This window comes from Triticum dicoccoides, chromosome 2B (genome assembly GCF_002162155.2).
Source record: "Triticum dicoccoides isolate Atlit2015 ecotype Zavitan chromosome 2B, WEW_v2.0, whole genome shotgun sequence".
NCBI classification, from domain to species: Eukaryota; Viridiplantae; Streptophyta; class Magnoliopsida; order Poales; family Poaceae; genus Triticum; species Triticum dicoccoides.
The window spans coordinates 769,988,811-770,011,006 of NC_041383.1; the positions used below are offsets into that span (position 1 = coordinate 769,988,811).

Consider the following 22,196-nt stretch of genomic DNA (forward strand, 5'->3'; position numbering starts at 1 on the left):
TGACATTGTTCATGTTTTGGGACTCACTTCAGATGCAAAATCCAAACTGCAAGGTTATGGTTGACAACTGCTACGGTGAATTCGTTGAGACATCGGAGCCTCCAATGGTGGTATGTTCACAATGGTCAACATCATAGGAATAACAGAGCAGTCTTACTTAATTGGGCATTTGCATGACAGGGAGCAGATCTGATTGCCGGCAGCTTGATAAAGAACCCTGGTGGTACCATCGCACCTTGTGGTGGCTACGTTGCTGGGAAGAAAGATTTGGTTGCCGCAGCTGCAGCTCGCCTATCCGCACCCGGACTTGGGGTGGAGTTTGGGTCAGCACCTGGACATGTTATGCGAGCGATGTTTCAGGGCTTGGTTCTTGCTCCGCAAATGGTTGGAGAGGCAGTAAAAGTGGGTTGCTTATCATTCTTTGCCTCTTTCGGAAAATTATGCATGCAATTGCAAGTGACAATCTTATACTTTCCACAGGGGGGTTTGCTAATTGCAGAGGTCATGTCAGCCAAGGGCTATAGAGTTCAACCACTTCCGAGGGCACCACGCCATGATATTGTGCAGGTTGATTTAAGTTCAACATTAATTAGTATGAACAGAATATTTCGCAATAATTCACTAGGAACATGAGTGTCCACACGAACAAGATGTGACAGTCTGAAAACACTATAGCTTTTAATTGATTTTTGGTAAATCAGCATAGCTACTGCGCTGTGTCACATATTCAGAAAGCTAATGTAGGGAAACATATTTCAGAAAATAAACATTATTAATAGAGTAGATTAAGAGACTGATTAAATGGTGACATTCTTCCAACGTTTTATTTGTGGAGAACGCCTGGCTGCAGAAACCATCTAATTCAAAGTTTGATCTCGACAGAAGGTCAAGCGGTCTCTTTAAATCATTTGACTCTGTGCCTGTCAGTGCTACCATGTCACGGCATTTTTTAAGACCAATGAAATAACTATATTGGCTATTTTGCTTTCAGGCAGTAGAGCTTGGCAACAGGGAGAGACTCATAGCATTCTGTGAAGTTGTTCAACAGACTTGCCCAGTAGGATCGTTTATTAAGCCAACCGCTGGGGAAACTCCGGGTTATGCTTCAGAGGTGTGTTTGTATACCCTGCTCTATAAATTTCTGTTTGTTTTTTAGCTGTTTTTTGAATAATATATTTGAGGGCAGTTTATTCCATTTATTTACTATTTTGCTCGAACTGGATTAAATTTTCCCCCCAAAACTATATTTTTGCTATCTTCAATTCTGCATAGTTTCCATCTTTGCTTTGATGCAAGAGCGATTAGTTCACTTGAATCAGGTCATCTTTGCTGACGGGACATTCATGGATGGAAGCACAAGCGAGCTATCATGTGATGGGCCCTTAAGAGATCCATATGCTGTCTTTTGTCAGGTCAGTATGAGAATTGACATCCTTGCATCCTGATCATTTGTGCTAATGCACGACAGACTCTAACGGTCACTAAGACTAAGGTTGAGAGAGCCTGAGCCATCAAGTATGCCTTCTCCACCCTTGCACTGATGGCTCTTCTCTCTTGAAACGTATTGATGCAGGGAGGAACGCATTGGACACAGTGGGCTCTTGTCCTGGGTGAAGTTCTGAATGTCATGTAGCTATTTGTTACCAGAAGATGTCCCATTTCTACAATGGTGGTCATATGGCTGTTTATTACCAAAAGACATTCCATTTCTTGAAAGGGTAGACTCTTGGTTAACTATAATTGATTAGTGAGTACATGTAGATTGAAGTGGGAATTATCAGGTAATCTTCATAGTTTGCTTGTTATCGATGCTGTCATATCTGACAATGGTGCTAACTCACAGAAGGAATTTTTTACCTAATGCAGGAGCAGGAACCATCATGCTCACCAAATTCTTGTCAAGGTTGTGAAGGATTCGGCGGGCTTCATCGTGCATTGGATAGCTTCTGCCATTGACTTGGCAGTTCATCAGGTTACCGCTTCAAACCGTACCAGGTGGTATAGAAATGCTTTGGAATCGACGTACCATGCACCGGTCGTATGAGTTTGCCAACTGCATAAGAGATAGATGACTGTCACAGCACTTCATTTTCAAGGATTGCTTTGTGTACCAAGGGATCCACTTTGCTTATGTTTTTATATATACTTGAAATTTTGTCACTCAATAGTTGGGATCAGTTTTGTTCGCCATCAGTCTGGTGGGTTGCTCCCTCCTAGCTAGGGTTCCTCCTAAGCTCAAGTAGCAAACGTCATCCTGCTTACCTCTTGCCACCGCATCAGCCTCGCCCCGACACCTTCACGTGTTGTTCTTGCACACAGTCAGGATGGAGGTGTACATTTCCTCGCAATGGGTGCCATTTATAGAGCCTGTTCGAACTCCCTCCGGCTCCGCAACTCCATTCCGGAGCAGCAGCCAGTTGTAATTTATGGAGCGGCTAATACGATGCTCCGCCCGCTCCGCTCCGTGACCGAGGATTGGAGGGTTGCCGAACACAGCCTTAATTACATTTTACAAGTACGTAGTGTGTGTCTTTTGACTATCAGGTTCCCTTAATTACCTGACCCACACTAATGTCCCGTTCTACCGCACATCCTGTATGCTCAAGTTATGTTACTGTTAGTCATTTTCTGTTTACTAAATCGCCTACTATACTACTCCCTCCGTCCTATAATATAAGAACATTTTTCAAACTAACATAGATTGAAAAACGTTCTTATATTATGGGACGGAGGGAGTATTAATTTGCTGCCGTATGAGGGTGTGTACTATTTCTATATTTCTTGCCATAACTTAAGCATAGAGCATGTGTGTGTACGCAATGAAGCAACAGTGGTTGCAGCATGGAGTCGTTGGGTTCAGAGCGAAGCGCGTTGGCTCACATAATTTACTCCGCTTCATTGGATGCCTCCTCCTGGAGTAGAGCACCAGCGTGTCTTTAACCGTTTTATATTGTATACAATGGATCTTGCAGACATAAGACGACCCACCAAGTCTTCTTCCAGATTTGCAAACACTCTACCACCACCACCACCACCACCACCACCAAGCTCCCACTGACCGAAGGCGATTTCAATCACCGGAGCACCCCGCTGAGCGACTGCCATGGAGATGAAGATGGCCGTCGGCGCGGCCAACTGGCTCGTCGGCAAGGTGCTCACCAAGCTGTTCGACCCGCTGGTGTCCGCCTACATGGACAGCTCCGACCTCGGCAGCAACTTCCTGACCGCCAAGAACCAGCTTCAGTACACACAGGGGCTGCTGTCTGCATCCGTGGGCAGGGACGTGGGCGACGATCCTGGCCTGCGCGGACTGCTGGGGACGTTGAGCAAGAAGGCCGACGAGGCCGAGGACGTACTCGATGAGCTCCACTACTTCATGATCCAGGTCTGTAGTAACTGTAGTCTAGTCTAAAATGCATCGATCTGTAGTAACCTTGGTGCAGAGATCTGCGCTGTTGTCTAAAATGCTTCATGATTCACCCATCCAGGACGAGGTCGATGGCACCAAGGAGGCTGCTGCGGAGATGGGCGGCAGCATCAAGGGCCATTCGGTCCATGGACGCCATGTTGCTCGCTACACCCTCGGCAACTGCCTTCCGTGCTTTTCATCTCCGCGCACTCTAGGTGATGATCCTCCTCCTGCAGTTGTTGCTGCTGCTGCTGCTACCAGTAGTGAAGACATGCCTGGTGCTAGTAATGATGATGGCGATGTTGATATTAAGTTGTCATTCAACAGAGTAGCCATGTCCAAGAAAATCAAGTCTGTCATAGAGGAGATGAACTCCATATGCCTGCTTGTCTCTGACCTGCTCAAAGTCAAAACTGCAGACCACAGTAGCATTGCATTAAGCACACATGCCACCATTGAAAGGCCTCCAACTGGTTCCATAGTTCCACAAGATAGAAAACTGTATGGAAGGAATGACATTTTTGAGCAAACTGTAAATGCACTTACCGGTGGCACATACCATGATAAAACCCTCTCTGTTCTGCCTTTAGTTGGCCCGGGGGGCATCGGAAAGACAACCTTCACACAGCACCTGTATAATGATGAAAGGATCAAGGGGCACTTCCCTGTCAGGGTCTGGGTATGTGTCTCAACTAGTTTTGATGTGATCAGGCTCACCAAGGAGATACTTGGCTGCATATCTGGAACTAATGCCAACACATATGAAACAACAAATTTAGATCAACTTCAAAGAGCCATTGCAGAGAAACTAGACTCCAAGAGGTTCTTAATTGTGTTGGATGATGTGTGGACATGCAATAGCGAGCGTGATTGGGAAAACCTATTAGCCCCACTCACAATAGGGGAAACCAAGGGCAGCATGGTTCTTGTCACTACCCGTTTGCCATCTGTAGAACAAATGGTCAAAACAACTGATCCAGTAAAACTGCATGGTTTAGATCCTGATGACTTCTTTGCATTGTTCGAAGCATGTATATTTGCTCATAACAAACCCAGGCTTTATGATGATGACTTAGTTAATGTTGCAAGAGATATTGCAAAGAAACTGAAGGGTTCGCCACTTGCAGCAAATACAGTTGGCCGGCTGTTGAAGAAAAACATCTGTTGGCAATACTGGATGGGAATTCTTGAAAAGAATGAATGGCACAGTGCAAAAAATGACGATGATATTTTCCCATCTCTGCAAATCAGCTATAACTACCTTCCTTTCCATCTGCAGAAATGCTTTTTTTATTGTGCCCTCTTCCCAGAAGATTACAAGTTTTATGATTTGGAAAAAATCACTAACTTCTGGATCACAATGGGTATTATAGACTCAAATTGCCAAAATGACAAGAATTACTTAGAAGAACTAGTGGACAATGGTTTCCTCATAAAGGATAGTGATATGAATGGTGAATACTACGTGATGCATGATTTATTGCATGAACTATCTCGGCATGTTTCATCACAAGAGTGTGTGAATATAAGTAGTTTAAGTTTTAGAGCCAATGACATGCCACAATCTGTTCGGCACTTATCAATCACTGTAAGAGATAAATATGATAAAAGTTTTGGAGAGGAAATAGGTAAACTCAAGAGTGTAATAGACATTGGAAATCTGCATAGCTTGATGATTTTTGGATTACATGATGTAGAAACATGTACTATTCTGAAAGATGCATTTGAAGGAATAAAGAGTCTCCGGGTTCTATTTATACCTAGCTTTCCAAAAGATTTGCCAAAGAGCTTTTCAAATCTTATCCACCTCCAATACCTTAAACTCACACCACCTAGTGATGAGAGATATAATAAGCATCCACCTAGAACATTACCAAGATTTTACCTTTTGAAATTCTTGGACCTCTATGATTGGCACTATTATATAATTTTCTTTCCTAAAAGCATTAGCCTTCTCATGAGTTTACGCCATCTTTATTCTGAGGAAGAACTCCATTCCAGTATCCCTGAGGTTGGAAAGATGAAGTGGTTACAGGAGCTAAGAGAATTTCATGTTAAGAAAGAAAGTGTTGGATATGAACTGAGCCAGCTGGGGGAATTGACAGAGCTTGGAGGACAGCTTGCTATATGTAATCTTGAAACCGTGGCATCCAAAAAAGAAGCTAATGATGCTAAATTGAAGGATAAAAGAAATCTGAAAGAATTGGAATTAGTTTGGGGTGCAGGGCAAAAGATTACAGATGGTGATATTCTCGAGGGTCTTCAACCACCCCCTAATCTTAGAAAGCTTGGCATTATAGATTATGGTTTTGCCACTGGTCCTAGCTGGTTGTGCAGTGACATTAGCATAAAAAGGCTGGAGTCTCTACATCTGAATGGTATATATTGGGGCACTCTTCCACCTTTTGAGCAGTTACCACACCTCACCAACCTCCAACTGGAGAATATTGCTAGGATTCGTGTGTTTGGGCCTGGATTTATTGGTCTTACAGAGAGAAGTTTTATGCACCTGAAGACAGTTATCATTGGGGATATGCCAGAACTTGAGGAATGGGTCGGGGGACCCAATAGCCCTTTGTTTTCAAGGCTTGAAAGCATTGAATGCTGGTGTTGCCCCCTTCTGTCCTCGTTTTCCTTCTTGCAGTGTTGTACCAACCTTTGCCGACTTCGTATTGCTGATTGCCCAGAGTTATCTCAGTTCCCCTCTCTGCCTCATACTTCTACACTAACAGACATTTCTCTGCACAACCGGTTTACCATATGTTTGACGTATGATGGAAAGTGTTTGTCTGCTTATAGGTATGATGGTGCTTTGGCCTTCCAAAATATGGATAAAGTAGAGTCTATAGATATTGATGGGTCACCACATGTCTCATTGTCAGTGTCAGACCTCCAAAAGATGAACTCCCTGAGAAAACTACTTGAATTCGACGGCGCCAGCATATTCTCTGCAGAATGGTTCAATCCAGTCGTCCTCGAGGAATTGGCAGCCCATGACAAGTCTTTGGACGAAAAAAAATATCTCTGTAGCTGCAGGTCTGATCCCAGAGGTGGCGATGAGCAAATATTTGCACCCAGGTTCATTCCAACTGGAAGAAATGCGGGTGGGTAACATCCTGGCAGTGCTTATTGCTCCCATTTGCAGACGCCTTGCCGCTACCCTTCACACATTAGGGTTCTGCTATGATAACGTGACTGAAACCTTCACGGAAGAGCAAGCTCAAGCGCTTAATCTTCTCACCTCCCTCAAAAGTCTAGAATTTTTAAGGTGCAACCTGCAGTCTCTCCCTCGGCTATATGGCCTTTCTTCTCTCGAGAAATTTTCGATCATGAGATGTGATGGAATCGAATCACTGCCGTCCAAGGAGGACCTCCCCGCTTCACTGCTGAAACTAAACGTAAGTGGCTGCAGTGATGAGATAAAAGAGCAAGCCGAGAAACTTAAACAAGCAAACCCTTGTTTATCTGTTTATGAGGTACGTAACTCTCATTTTTTGAAAACCTAGCTAGCTTCTGAAATCTAGCAAATTGTTGGAAAGGCAGTAAAAGTAGGCTGCCTATCAGTTCTTGCCTCTTCTAAGAAATTATGCATGCAATTGCAGGATACAATCTTATACTACTATCCATAGGGAGATTTGCCAATTGCAAGCTCAACCACTTCCGAGGGCTCCACGCCATGATATTATGAAGGTGGCCTTCAGTTTAACATGAAATTGTCTCAAAGACTTTTTTTTTTGCTATGTTCTGTTATCTGCATAGTTTCCCTTTTTGCTTTGATACAAGACTGACTAGACCGCTCACTTGAGTCAGATCATTTTTGCTGACGGGGCATTCACGGATGGAAGCACAAGTGAGCTATCGTGTGATGTGCCCTTAAGAGATCCATATGATGTTTTCTATCAGGTCAGTTGCTTGTACTAAAATGCACAACAGACTCTGATAAGCACTAAGTTTAAGGTTGAGAGCCTGGGCCATCAAGTACGCCTTCTCTTCCCATGCACTGATACAGTCGTGAGATAAAAGAGCAAGCCGAGAAATTAAAAGAAGCAAACCCTTGTTTATCTGTTGAGGTAAGTAACACTCACTTTTTGACACCTAGCTTGTTTCTGAAATCTCGTGATTTACTGCTGTCATTTCAGAAGTAGGCAATCGAAGAAGTAGGCTATCCAAGGCGTTGTAGTAAAACGAACTGCATGAGGGTGCCACAAGTATTTCAAGTCGATAACTACAGGTGAGGGTATGCAAAATCAACTTCTGCTCCTCAATTCATCCCCTCATTCAGAGTATATGAAAGCCACATGAGTGCTTGATTTAATTTGCATTGCACACATTTAGTACATTCCCATGCTTTCTTCGTTTGCACATGCAACTATTACACGGCATGTTTTTTTCGTAGTCACAACTGTTAATTTCATTTGCAGTATTGTTAGCTTTTGTTCACCCTAATATTAGACAGCACCTATTTTTTTAAACAGCACATGCCAGTTTGCATGTAGCAGCTGCATGATTTCACCTTTGTAAATCTCGTCAAGTAAAAAGTTTGCTGTCAGGAATACTAAGACTACATTTTCGACCATCTTAATCTCAGAACTAGAGGACAGGCAACCAGGTCGAATACGGGGCAGCAGGTGCAAGTTGTGCCTCATCTTGGATAACCGTCTGACATCCACTACTTGGTGCTTTAGATGGGTTGCTGATGTGGGTTCAGTTGTACCTCGCATGCCGTCGGACTGGAGACTGGGATGTACTACTGGTAATCAGATGGTGGCCTTGACTGGGATGCGCATGCCGTCGGACCGGAGACTGGATGCACGCTCATACAGAGGTTGTGCAGTTACCGTAGAGCCATCGAGTTGATCAAGGCAAGATTATATTCTGAATTTTGGAGCAAGTATATTGCATACCTAGTAAACTCACGCGTTTTCCGACATTGTTCATGGTTTGGATCTTCTTTTAGATGCAAGGTCATGGTTGACAACCGCTATGGTGAATTCGTTGAGACATCAGAGCCTCCAATGGTGGTATGTTCATGATGGTCATCATCATATATTCATAGGAATGACAGAGAGGTTTTACCTAATTGGGCATTTACCTGGCAGGGAGAAGATCTGATTACCAGTAGCTAGATAAAGAACCCCGGCAGTACCATTGTGCCTTGTGGTGGTTAAGTTGCCACAGTTGCAGCTCGTCAATTTGGACATGGCCTTGGGGTGGAGTATAGGTCAGCACCTGACCATGTTATGCGAGCACTGTTTCAAGGCTTGGTTCTTGCTCCGCAAATTGTTGGAGAGGCCGTTTCTAGTGAAGATCATGTCAGCCAAGGGCTATAGAATTCAACCACTTTTCAAGGGTTCCATGCCATGAAACTGTGCAGGTTGCCTTAAGTTTAACCTTAAATGCTCCATGAGCCTGGGCCATCAAGTGCGCCTTCCCCTCTCTTCAACTGACAGCTCTTCTCCTTGAAATGTATCGATGCAGGGAGGAACACATTGGACAGTGGACTCTTGTCCTGGGTGAAGTTTCTCATGGTCATGTAGCTGTTTGTTACCAGAATACTTCCCATTTCTAGGATGGGTAGGCTCTTCGTTAACTACGACTGATTAGTGAGTACTTGTTGATTGACGGGAATCATCAGGTAATCTTCATAATTTGCTTTCGGTCGACGCTATCAAATCTGAGAGTGCTAACTCATGGGGAATTCTTTACTTAATGCAGGAACCATCATTCTCATAAAATTAATTTTGTTGAACCGACGAGTGATTTCAAATAACAAAGATTTTTCAACGATGTGAAGAATTCAACAGGCTGCACCGATTGATTGGCATAGTAACTTCAAGCCCATCATTCATGTTGGATAGCTTCGGCCTTTCGACTTGCCAGTTCATTACAGATTAGTTAGAAATGCTTTGGAATTAATGTACCTGTTGTATGAGTGTGCCAATCAAGAAGAGACAGATGGCCGCCACAGCACTTCATCTGGGAGGATTCCTTTTTATGTTTTTATTATTACAGATCTTGTCACTTAATAGTCCAGATCAGTTTGTAGAGTCTGCTCATGAACACTTCAGAGAAAAAGTTGTTACTTCTCATGAAGATTCTTGTAGTGAGTCGATTTCTGGTCATAAATTACTTGATTTTCCTGGTCAAAGATAATTATCTTTGTCTATTATTTTGTCATTATGGTTAGTTTCGCAGCTTTCTCTTAAGAGATGAATGTACCTATTTGTGCAAATAGAAGTATAAAACTCAGCGTAAACACCGTGTGCCGTGCGTATGACTTCTGATCAAAGATATCTTCATCATGAGAGCAGATGCTAATGCAAGCAACATAGTTACTGCTAAGCAAAAGTCAAAGAGAGAGACAAACCTCACACCCCTAAGAGCATGTGCCTCACCTTGAGGCAAGAGAAGCATCCTGCATTCCTAAGCAAGTAGCTTTTCCTTTCCAGAATACAAGCAACCGAAAAGAAGGCCAAGTTTCTTCACACTGCGGCCACAGATGTCGTCCCGGTGCGCAATAAACAGAGCAATGGCTGGAGATCCTGGGAGGATGCTAGTGAGAGGGTGCACTGCACACAAAATGGACATGGATGGAGGTAGTAAGTACAGATCAAGAGGCCACACAATGGGCAGCAACAACTACAAAAGGCTCCCCTACCTGCTGCTCCTGCTGCTGGCCGTCGGTGCCGCCACGCTGAGCGTCAGCGTGCTGCACAAGATGAGGGAGCGGCGCCTCCTCTCCGTCCTCCTCCAGGAACGCGAGCAGCAGCTCATGTCCCTCCAAGTCCGCCTTGAGGTATGGATACGGTTTGTCATGCATCAGAATTGTTTTGCTACATCTCTGTGCTTGCATCTCTTTGCACTGCTGCCAGTAGATTATGATTGCCCTACTTTGGTGATTTATCACCTGAAGTCTGAAGTGCTCTACGCCTCTAACCAGTAAGCTGAGTTTAGTCCTCTTATCCACTGAATAACGTCACATAAATGTAGCCCTAGGACCTCGAGCAAAAAATCCTCAGGTGCCAATATTAGCAGTTCCAAATAATAAATATTCCTGGGCAGGCTTGAATATCTTCTTATCTTCAGTGGATCAAAGAGTCTTACATGAGCAATCATGCAGGCTGTAGCTGAAAGATTCTAACCTCGATTTTCAATCAACATTATGGTCAAAGATTACAAGTACCAAAAGTAATCCCAGCCTCCCCATAGGGCATACAGGCTTGGCATGTGGCTTGTGCAAATGCTCATAGCACCAATTAACAGAAGTACAGATAGAACACAACTGCACTAATAAACTCACAAAAGAGCTATAGTCCAACAATGAGCATAATGTCAAATATGGAATCATGCATTCATAGCATTCAATATCGTAAAAGAATTTCATTCGATACGAACACAGAAATCTTGGGCTGGAAATATCATATCGAAATATCACATCAAAATATAAACATATAATATCACTGAACATATTTTTGATTTACAACCTAAGGATAGCTATGGCAATGATATTCTTGTAGCACTACCACATGCAGAGCTTAAATTATCTGACTATTCCATTAGTGTGCTTTATAGATACTCCCTCCGTCCTAAAATAAGTGTCTTGAGCTTAGTACAAATTTGTACTAGAGCTAGTACAAAGTTGAGACACTTATTTTGGGACGGAGGGAGTATATTTTATTTGGTTTGTTCACAAACCTGTTTTTCAAAGTAAATGATATCTCATTAACCAAATATTGCTATTTCATTTGGCCAGAATGAAAAGGGAATTAGTAAAGAGATGAGGAGAAAAGTGGATGAACTCGAAGCTAAAACGTCTATCCTGAGTATTGAGAGGACAGAACTGAAGAACAAGGTCATGAATTCAGAAACAACCACCACCTATCTTACCAACACCCAGAAAGAACTGGAGGCAGCTCTTGTGGAGCAAGAGAGCCATATCAATCAAATGAAAGAGATTGTAGCTGCTTCAGGGCCTGACCAGATGTCTGCTATAAAAGAACTCCTGCAACAAAAGGAAGCTGAGCTTGAAGAGATCAAGACCAAGTTCAGCGGCAATGCTGTCTTAGCCACAAACAATGAAGATGCAACTTCTGACACTGTAGCACCCGAGAATTCTGCAAGCTCTGGTGATACCATACCTGATCCAACAGAAGATCATTCCTATAACACCACTGCATCAGAGAGCAACCACCAAGACGAGAGAATTTTAGAGAGCACAAACAACAAAGATGTAAATCCTGATGCTGTGATACCTGAGGAAAAAATAAATTCCAGTGATTCCATGCCTGCTACAGGAGAAGAACTGCATTCCGACGACACCACTGCATCAGAGAGCAACCACCAAGATGAGAGAACTGTAGTGGGCACAAACAACGAAGATGTTGTAACTCCTGACACTGTCATAGGTGAGGAAAAAGCAAACTCCAGTGGTTCCACACCTGATCAAGCAGAAGAACTGCAATCCTACAACACCACCGCATCCGAGAGCAACCACCAAGAAGATGGTTCATCAGAAGGTCAGTTTGTAAAGTTCACAACTAACTTCGAAGATGATGCCTTACAAGAGAAAACAGACGATGCCAATCAAAGTTCAGACGACCCCCCTCCAAAGGGAACGCATTCAGAGGAATCTGAACTTCGTCAATCGGCAGACAGTCAAGAAATCAGCAAAGAAGAAGTAGATGGGAGAAAACAATTGGAGGACACCCAAGGCGAAGTCAGCTACCACAGCAGAGAGAGTAAGCTGCTTGAGAAGGAAGACGGCAAAGAAGTTGCTAGAGAACCAGAGAAGGAAATGAACCCTGATGGTGAGATGAAGATCTCAAAAGACAGTCAAGAAATCAGCAAAGAAGAACTCGATGGGAAAAAACAATTGGAGGACCCCCAAGGCGAGGTCAGCTACCACAGCAAAGAGAGTAAGCTGCTTGAGAAGGAAGATGGCAATGAAGTTGCTAGAGAAGCAGAGAAGGAAATCAGCCCTGATGGTGAGATCAAGATCTCAAAAGACAGTCAAGAAATCAGCAAAGAAGAACTAGATGGGAAAAAACAATTGGAGGACCCCCAAGGCGACCACAGCACAGAGAGTAAGCTGCTTGAGCAGGAAGATGGAAAAGAAGTTGCTAGCGAACCAGAGAAGAAAATCAACCCTGATGGCGAGATGAAGATCTCAAAAGACAGCTTGGCTGAAGCCAACCAAGAGATAATGCAAGTCGTGGAACCTGTTGCCAGCCCTGCAGATGCAAACCTCAGCTTGTCCACAAATAACAGGGAATCAAAAGAAACAAGCAAGAGGCATAGGAAGAGGAAGTCTAGATCCAAAAGGAGGAAGAGGACCGATGTTGCTGCCAGCAATGTTGATGGAGAAGTCATCAAAGGGAGGTAGATGCCACAGCGAATCCATAAAGAACTGTTTGGATTTAAAGAATCTCTGCAATACAATGATAGAAGGTATAGAAAGGAAAATTTGCAAAAGCATATCACAAGAGGCAAAACCTAGATCACTGGCATATGCTGAATAGCTCTGAAGAGAACAATGGGAAATAATATAGCTACACAGTTTGTATAATTAGTTAACAGTTTGTAGCTGATGGCAGCATAATAATTATTTATTTCCTGAATACTGAAGATTGATTCTTCAGTGAACCTAGTAGTAAGGCCATGTTGCACTTTACGTCCTGTGAACACCTAGCTGCATGGTAGCTTCCACAAGTTCTTTCAATGATAAATTTCTCTGAGGTTACAACATAAGAATATTATGTACAATTATTACTACAAGCACATGTGCCAAAGACATGTTTGCCAAGCATACAAGTACAACAGATATATGAAACAAATTACCAGCAAACAATTTTCTCACAGCAGGCACAAATCTGCACCCTCTGAATAAGCTTTATTGGCCTCATGCAGAAAAGGTACAAACAAAATTGAGCAACTATGAATAGAAATTAACTTCTGAATCAGTGAATCTGGAAATGATATAAGATAATTCTTCTTCTGAAGATGTATAAATAACCAGACAAAAAAAGGTTGACCTGTCTGAATATCCAATAAATATGTATCTCAAAACTTGTTGTAGCACCTCAATAATTTAAATCAATTCTACAATTATGCCCTTCCTCCAGTCTCACCAAAAAATCAAAATGGAAAAAATTACATTGGTGGTTGCAAGTTATGAAGCCATGTAATCGATGCTGTTCAAGTAGCAGCCTACTGAATGCCAATCTTAGCTCTTCTGCTATTACCTGTGTGGCCGGTCATATCTGTAGTCAATGTACCTTATCAACTACACATGCCAGCATAAACAACTGTCCATGTTTAATCTGAGGGTGTAACTTGTGAACGAAGCCTATCAAATTCACAAGAATGTTCGTGTATGCCTGTTCAAGCTATGCATTTGAAACATGTCCATCAGAAGGTCACAAAAAGTTCTAATATTGATACACATTAATCAGCGCATGAAGCACCGTTGAAGCAGAGGGTGTGAATAATCCACATAGTTGTCCCAGAAGCCCTTGTACTTCTCCATCCCAATTTTCAGCCATGGCTTCAAGTTTCCATTGTAATGCAATACTGCACCTTCCTTAATAGTATCAGGATCGACAGTTGTGTAGCCCAGCCCCAAGACATGCCATTTTGGGTCCAGTGCTTCAACCAATCCATAGAAAGCAAGAAGGCCAGGTGGTAAAGATCCAAGCTTCCAAAGGGTATGATCAGCATTGCGTTCCTGCCAATAATGATATATACCTGTGACATTCTTGTTCCTCCATTCAACAAGATCAAGCACATTCATACCAAACGCCCAGCCACAAGCATCAGGATCAAAATGAGCACGAATCAGAGGATGAGAATGATTGAGATACTTATGAAATCTGTGGAACGTCTCCATGCAAGTCTCAACTGCCCCCATAACGTTACCGTTGAGGTTGATTGTAAACAAATCTGATAGGTCCTTCTGAACAACAATGTCATCATCAAGAAATACCACCTTGTGCAGTTCTGGGTAAATCTCTGGGATGTAAAACCTCAGGTGGTTGAGCATCGATAAGTACTTTGGATTTCTGAACTTGATTGGTGTTCCGCGATTACCACTTCCAGAGAAGTAGAAATTCTGTGTAGCAGCATCCTGGAGCTGTTTAAGGACAGGAACATACGAAGCATTTAGCCAGGTGAAGTCCTCCACCTTTTGTATCTCCACAATGGCCCCTCTGTAGTCATTCAGGGCAAACCACGCCCTCATTGGGTCATAGTTCACCTCATCGGTCACCAAATGGAAAACAATCTTTTCAGGGTGCTTTGAATTCAGAGTTGTAGAGTTGACGACAACAGATACAGCGATGATGTTGTCCGAGAAAACACAGTAATGATAGAGGCTGTTATCCCTCAGATTGCTCTGCACTGCTGGGCTCCTATCCAAGAACTTCCTCTGAAGCTCGGCACTCTTGAACCATTCCATGGTTAACCGCACACCAAGGCAATAAAGCCCCTTTGGGAGCTCCTCAGCAGCAATCTGGCCATACTTTGTGCTCTTGTCTGCCTCGGCCTTCGACTTCTCTTCCAGGGACAGAATCTGGCCCTTCAGCTTCAAGATGGTGACCGCACTGTCGTACCGGAACTGCTGAGCCTGATAGAACAGCACGGCCATGTCCCTGATCGCCTTCTCTGCGTCCTCCTTGACTACCATTCCACCATGGGCCACAGCACGCGCGAGGATGCTCTGCTCCCGCCGCACCAGCGCACCAAGCTCCGCCACGAACTGCATGTTGCTGGCTTCTTTCGCGACCGTGATGTAGGTCTTTGCGAGGGAAATCTGGTCCATGAGCTGGCGGGAAAGCGAGTGAGCGTTCAGCATTTCGTCGGTCATGTTGTGCGTGTCCGTGATGACCTCGAGGTAAGATCTCTGCGCATCAAAAGTTCAGGACATTCAGACGCTAGTCCAGCATTCATGATTGATGTTCTCTAAACAAACAGTTAGCGTGTAGAGTAGTACTGCTCAAGTAGCACCACTACAGAACTAGCAAATTCAGCAGTTATAATGACTTAACACCCAGTAGAATCTGATGGTTCCGAGCCAGACGAGGCAATACGATTTACGAAATGCGGAACGGCAGATGCGGTGCGGCTTAATCGGTTGTATGATTATTGTTACCTGGCGGAGGAGAGGGGAGGAGACGGCATCGGCGTCGGCGTCGGCGGATCCGGAGGAGGAGGAGGAGGAGTCGGTGGCGGGCGGGGAGGAGGGGTCGGGGGAGCCGGCGAGGCCGAGGAGGAGGAGCGCGCAGGCGAGGGCGAGGAGGAGCGAGAGCAGGAGGCGCGCCCAGAGCGGGCGCTGCTGCCAGCGGCGCCGGAAGGACGGGCGGCGCTGGTCGAGGAACGGGCGCCGCCTCGTCGCCGGGTCGAGGAGGCCCGCCGGCCGCACCATCGCCGCGCCGGCCCCGTCGGCGGGGAGGAGGGGAGGGCGCCCGACGGGATCTCGCGGGGACGGGTCTCCCTTCTCCTTCCGCGCGGCCCTCAGATCTCGCTCGCACGGCGCGGCGCGGCGCGGCAGGGAGGCAGCTTCGTGTGTGTCCCTTTGCTTGACTGCGGCCGCGACTGCGACTGGTTTGGTTCCCTCCCCACCCATTACCGATCTGTTGGCAGCGGCGGCAGCAGCTGGGAATGGGATCCACGCGGTAAGTTTTTGAGTTCACGCTGGCGGAGCACCTTTTTCCCAGGGCTTTTCCCGGTTCACCGCGGCACTCTGTCGACAACAACCGCCCCCTGCTGCGCCGCGCCGTGGATGGAAGCAAGGCCGGCCGGCAACAACCCAACCAGGGCAACTCTAGCAAGATCCCGCATATTCTTGCCTGTAAATCCGATTTAAGGCCACGCGTAAAACTTTTATTCGGCATTTTAAGCGCTTTGGTGTAAACTAGATTCTGCAAACTCGTAATTTCGCGAGCGAATGTTGACGTAAACTAGAAATTCATACAAATGCACAAAATGAAGTAAGAATTCGTATAAAAAATATTCATGCCGCAATAATTCACATCTAAAATCACGCGCGGTATAAGAGGTAGCAAGTTTTCCATACGGATGCATAATTGAAAAAAAAACATGATCAAACCACCACTGGCCATGATCAAATCGAGCAACATCGTTGTTGCCAAGATAGTCGCTACCACCACCGGCCATAGCCCCATCTTCATCAATTTCTTAACCGGCGAATGATCACTTTCCTTCCCGGAAACACCACCATGTTCAATGGTCGAAGCATCAATATCAACTCTATTGGCCGAAGCACCATCACCTCCAAAACCACCACACCACCACCGTAGATGAAACCAATGAAGGAAATATGCCCTAGAGGCAATAATAAAGTTGTTATTTATATTTCCTTATATCATGATAAATGTTTATTATTCATGCTAGAATTGTATTAACCGGAAACTTAGTAAATGTATGAATACATAGACAAACAGAGTGTCACTAGTATGCCTCTACTTGACTAGCTCGTTGAATCAAAGATGGTTAAGTTTCCTAGCCATAGACATGAGTTGTTATTTGATTAACGGGATCACATCATTAGAGAATGATGTGATTGACTTGACCCATTCCGTTAGCTTAGCACTTGATCGTTTAGTATGTTGCTATTGCTTTCTTCATGACTTATACATGTTCCTATGACTATGAGATTATGCAACTCCCGAATACCGGAGGAACACTTTGTGTGCTACCAGACGTCACAACGTAACTGGGTGATTATAAAGGTGCTCTACAGGTGTGTCCGATGGTGTTTGTTGAGTTGGCATAGATCGAGACTGGGATTTGTCACTCCGATTGTCGGAGAGGTATCTCTGGGCCCTCTCAGTAATGCACATCACTATAAGCATTGCAAGCAATGTGACTAATGAGTTAGTTGCGGGATGATGCATTATGGAACGAGTAAAGAGACTTACCAGTAATGAGATTGAACTAGGTATTGAGATACCGACGATCGAATCTCGGGCAAGTAACATACCGATGACAAAGGGAACAACGTATGTTGTTATGCGGTTTGACCGGTAAAGATCTTTGTAGAATATGTAGGAGCCAATATGGGCATCCAGGTTCCGTTATTGGTTATTGACCAGAGAAGTGTCTCGGTCATGTGTACATAGTTCTCGAACCCGTAGGGTCCGCACGCTTAAACGTTCGTTGATGATATAATATTATATGAGTTATGTATGTTGGTAACCGAATGTTGTTCGGAGTCCCGTATGAGATCATGGACATGACGAGGAACTCTGGAATGGTCCGGAGATAAAGTTTGATATATGGGATAATAGTGTTTGGTCTCCGGAAGGGTTCCGGAATTCACTGGAAGGGGTTCCGGATGTTTCCCGAAATGTTTGGGTACGAGAACACTTTATTAGGGCCAAAGGAGAAAGCCCACAAGGTTTTTGAAAAGCGCAAAAGGAAGTTTTGCGGAGTCTAGGGTCCAGACGCCAGGGTCCCTAGCGTCTTGGTCCAGACGCCGGGAACCCTGGCGTCTGGCCCTGGAGTCCGAGAAGTGTAGGATCGAAAGTATGTTTAGAGGGGGGTGATTAGATTACTTGACCAAATAAAATCTAGCCTTTTCCCAATTTTAGTTCTTGGCAGATTTTAGCAACTTAGCACAAGTCAAGCAATCAACCTACACATGCAATTCTAAGAGTATAGCAGCGGAATGTAAAACAATTGCATATGAAGGTAAAGGGAGGAGTTTGAGGAAGCAAACGCAATGTTGACACGGAGATTTTTTATTCGTGGTTCCGATAGGTGGTGCTATCGTACATCCACGTTGATGGAGACTTCAACCCACGAAGGGTAACGGTTGCACGAGTCCACGGAGGGCTCCACCCACAAAGGGTCCACGAAGATTCAACCTTGTCTATCCCACCATGGCCGTCGCCCACGAAGGACTTGCCTCACTCGTGTACATCTTCACGAAGTAGGCGATCTCCTTGCCCTTACAAACTCCTTGGTTCAACTCCACAATCTTGACGAAGGCTCCCAAGTGACACCTAGCCAATCTAGGAGACACCACTCTCCAAGAGGTAACAAATGGTGTGTTGATGATGAAATCCTTGCTCTTGTGCTTCAAATGATAGTCTCCCCAACACCCAACTCTCTCTCATAGGATTGGATTTGGTGGAAAGATGATTTGAGTGGAAAGCAACTTGGGGAAGGCTAGAGATCAAGATTTATGTGGTTGGAATGGAATATCTTGACCTCAACACAAGTGTAGGTGGTTCTCTCTTAGAAAATGTATGTTGGAAGTGTAGGCATGTTCTGATGGCTCTCTCCACGAATGAAGAGTGGGTGGAGGGGTATATATAGCCTCCACACAAAATCTAACCGTTACACACAATTTACCAAACTCGGTGGGACCGAATCGTGAAACTCGGTCAGACCGATTTAGTTCATAATGTGACTGTTAGGCATTTCAATGGGACCGAGATGTCAACTCGGTGGGACCGATATCGTTAGGGTTAGGGCATAACGTAATCTCGGTGAGACCGATCACACAAACTCGGTGAGACCAATTTTGGTAATAGACAAACAGAGAGTTGGTCAGGCAAACTCGGTGGGACCGATTCGCTCATCTCGGTTGGACCAAAACGTTACGAAAAGGAAACAGAGAGTTTGCATTGCAATCTCGGTGGGACCGATCGCTCATCTCGGTTTGACCGAAACGTTATGAAGGGAAATAGAGAGATTACAATCCCATCTCGGTGAGATCGAGATCCCTATCGGTGAGACCGAAAAGACTAGGGTTTCTGGCAGTGGCTATGTCAACTGAACTCGGTGGCGCCGGATAGAAAGTTTCGGTGGGGCCGAGTTTGACTTTTGGTTTGGGACATATGTGGATGTGAGAAAGTAGTTACGGGTTTTTGGAGCATATCACTAAGCACTTTGAGCAAGAAACTCATTAAGAAACACCTCACCCCCTCTTGATAGTATTGGCTTTTCCTATGGACTCAATGTGATCTTGGATCACTAAAATGAAAAATGTAGAGTCTTGTGCTTTGAGCTTGAGCCAATCCTTTTGTCCTTAGCATTTTGAGGGGTCCACATTTCTCATCCATGCCATGCCAAACATTGAGCTTTCCTGAAATATTTATCTTGAAATAGCATTAGCTCAATGAGCTATATGTTGTTAGGAATTACCAAAACCACCCAGGGATAGTTGCACTTTCAATCTCCCCCTTTTTGGTAATTGATGACAACATATAGATCAAAGCTTCGACAAATGATAATAAGATTGATAAACATCGTCGCTTTGAGAAGTATGTGATAAGCAAGAGCTCCCCCTAAATTTGTGCATTATTTAAAATTTGCTTTGGACTGCAAATGCACAATGTGTTAGGATCATGGGTCACTCTTCCATGTCACATACATCTTGATGGAGCGCTCAAAATGATAGAAATTAAAAGCATGCACTCATCACCAAGCAAGTGAATTGATCTTATATATAAGGATATAAGAGATAATATCATCCAACAAGCATTAAGGGTAGCATATGATCAAACACATGATCGAACAAGTAAACAAGTATCTCACAAGCACACAATCAAGAAGTTCAACCAAAAACAAGATAAAAAGCAACACTCTCTCTCGAAGCCTATGATCTATACATTTTCTCCCCTTTTGGCAACAAGTTACCAAAAAGTTCAAAAAAATGCATAGTGCTAAACGACTCTCAGGCTTGGTCTTCGGGAGGTGGTGTAGAGATGGCTCCAAGGATGAAAGCTTCTGTTGATGTAGCTGGAGCTGGTGGAGTGGCTGCTAGAGGTGGCACTAGAGCTGTAGCAGCTGGTGCTGATACTGTAGCTCTAGTATCTGTGACTGGCACTGCAGCAGATCCCTATCCTCTGGGCACTATAGGAAAAGCACTAGTAGACTTTCCCTTCTTCTCCTCTGCTTCCTCTTGAAGCTGCTCAACTGCAGTTTGGATCTCAGTTACCTTGACATCAAGATCATAGAATTTCTGCTCAATGATCCTCTCCAAACTCTCCTGGTTTTGAGTCAGGGTGGTCAAGCCCATCTCAATCCTCAAAGTGGATTGGATCAGATATCCAAGATGGTCTTGCTTGCTCTTCAAGAACACTAGAGATGACTCTTCAGTAGTTGGCATCTTTGCAGCTTTCTCTGCCCTTGCCTTCTCCCTCTTCTCATGTGCTTGAGCTGATGATGGTTCATTCTCACTCATGACAACAATGTTGTCTTCAAATTCAGGGTAGATGAGCAGGTGCTCCTTATCCAATAGATATTTGCATGTGCCCATCTTGGAGTTGATGAGCTCCTGAATTTGTGGGGCATACCCCCAAGATCTCTTCTGATCAGCTGCTGCCCTTTTGATTGTCTCCACATTCAGACTCATGACTTTAAACTTTTGAGGCACATCAAACAAATGTAGCAAATTGATAGCATGTCCTCTGATCATCTTGTGATCACCTGAGTTGGGTAGCAATGTGTGTCTTAGGATCCAGTTGATGGTAGGCAAACCAGACAACAAGAAGTGGACAGATCCAAACTTATGAGTCTCCAAAGCATCATCTGGGATCTCTCTGTACATGTGTGCCATAGTGTTATGGTCTTTCTTCTTCTCAGCATAAACATCCAAGTCATCTTCATTTTCTTCTGGGGCATTGATCAACTGAGCCCATTCTTCTACAGAGGATTGGTACCTAGTACCTTCTAACATCCAGATGATCTTCCCATCTGGGTAGAAGTGGGCAGTGGAGTAAAACTGCATGATCAGCTCATCATTCCACTTGGTGAGCTTCTGGGAAACAAATGTATCAACTCCACATGCTTTGAAGTTGTCATATACACTTGTATAGTGATCTTCATTCTCCTTGATGTACTCCCAGTCAACCCATCTCATGTCATAGAAAATAGGCTTCTTGTCAAGCAAAATTGTCTCATAAAAGTCTTACTGTTCCTTAGTGTGAAACCTATAGTCAACAACAGTTCTTCTCCTGACAGCATATGGATCAGACTGTCTCCATAATCTTAGTCCTGAATCCTTCCTGATTTTCATGTTTCTGCAACAGGATGTGCATCATTGTGGTCAGGGATCTTGGGCTTCAGTTTTATCCAAACAAGTGAATCATCTTCTTCTTCTTCAGCTTCAGGCACTAGGGCCTTGTTCTTCTCCTCAGCTGGAATACTTCGGGTGTTCCTCTTGGGTTTAGGCTTTTGAGCTGGAGCTGCAGCCTTGGGAGCAGCTTTGGGCTTAGATGGAGCAGCCCCTGATCTGATTGCATCTCCCATGAGCTTCTGAGCTTTGGGTGCTAGTGCAGCATCCTCTTGTTCTTCTTCTTCTGAATCTCTCATCATGGAGGGCTTGCCAAGAACTTTGGTAGTAGTGGTTCTTCCCATCTTCTTCTTCTTACCATCACCTGCTGCTTCACCATCATCTGATTCAATGGTGAACTTCATAGTTTCACCTGTAGAAACTTTCTTTGACTTGGAAGCTTCAACAGTTGAGGCTCTAGCTTTTAACATTGGAATTCTTCTTGCTGGAGCCTTTGTTTTCATTCCTGGCTTAGATGCAACAATTGTGCCATACTCCTTTTTCAGCACCTTTTTCCTTGAAGTGGCCTCATCCTCAACAACCACATAATCCTCATCTTCAGAATTTGAGGTTTTCTTCTTCCTTGTCCTGGTAGCTGCCTTTGGCAAGTTACTAGGTGTGCTCCTGCTACCCTCATCATAGCTGCTGGAGGGATTAGTGCCCTCACTCAACTGAACCTGTTCCTCTGACTTGTTCTGACTATCGCTT

At 44.3% G+C, this 22,196-nt stretch overlaps 3 protein-coding genes, 1 long non-coding RNA gene and 1 pseudogene across 4 annotated transcripts in view; 4 read left to right on the forward strand and 1 right to left on the reverse strand.

Moving 5' to 3' along the window:
* The window catches only part of LOC119366173 (uncharacterized protein YnbB-like), a 3,470-nt gene extending 1,375 nt beyond the window's left edge, over positions 1-2,095 (forward strand). Inside the window, exons 6-12 of the mRNA XM_037631867.1 lie at positions 33-110; positions 181-402; positions 481-567; positions 992-1,111; positions 1,320-1,412; positions 1,574-1,781; positions 1,867-2,095. Coding sequence (XP_037487764.1) covers positions 33-110; positions 181-402; positions 481-567; positions 992-1,111; positions 1,320-1,412; positions 1,574-1,633 — 660 coding nt within the window. The 3' untranslated portion in view covers positions 1,634-1,781; positions 1,867-2,095. The remainder of the gene's footprint in view (positions 1-32; positions 111-180; positions 403-480; positions 568-991; positions 1,112-1,319; positions 1,413-1,573; positions 1,782-1,866) is intronic.
* A 677-nt stretch (positions 2,096-2,772) lies between these two features.
* LOC119366171 lies at positions 2,773-8,265 on the forward strand (annotated as a pseudogene).
* Positions 8,266-8,511: 246 nt separating this feature from the next.
* LOC119366174 lies at positions 8,512-9,691 on the forward strand. The gene is made up of 3 exons (XR_005175951.1): positions 8,512-8,783; positions 8,888-9,044; positions 9,125-9,691. It is a non-coding gene; the product is annotated as an uncharacterized LOC119366174 (long non-coding RNA).
* Positions 9,692-9,882: 191 nt separating this feature from the next.
* Positions 9,883-12,980, forward strand: LOC119366172 (otolith matrix protein OMM-64-like). Its single transcript, XM_037631865.1, has 2 exons — positions 9,883-10,205; positions 11,163-12,980. The coding sequence occupies exons 1-2, from the start codon at positions 9,909-9,911 to the stop codon at positions 12,789-12,791; spliced, it is 1,926 nt and encodes a 641-aa protein (XP_037487762.1). The 5' UTR covers positions 9,883-9,908; the 3' UTR covers positions 12,792-12,980.
* Positions 12,981-13,423: 443 nt separating this feature from the next.
* On the reverse strand, positions 13,424-16,069 carry LOC119366175 (probable galacturonosyltransferase 10). The gene is made up of 2 exons (XM_037631868.1): positions 15,555-16,069; positions 13,424-15,305 (listed from the first exon to the last, which is right to left on the reverse strand). Exons 1-2 carry the CDS (start codon positions 16,026-16,028, stop codon positions 13,857-13,859), a joined length of 1,923 nt encoding a protein of 640 aa, XP_037487765.1. The 5' UTR covers positions 16,029-16,069; the 3' UTR covers positions 13,424-13,856.
* Between the last annotated feature and the right edge of the window lie 6,127 nt (positions 16,070-22,196).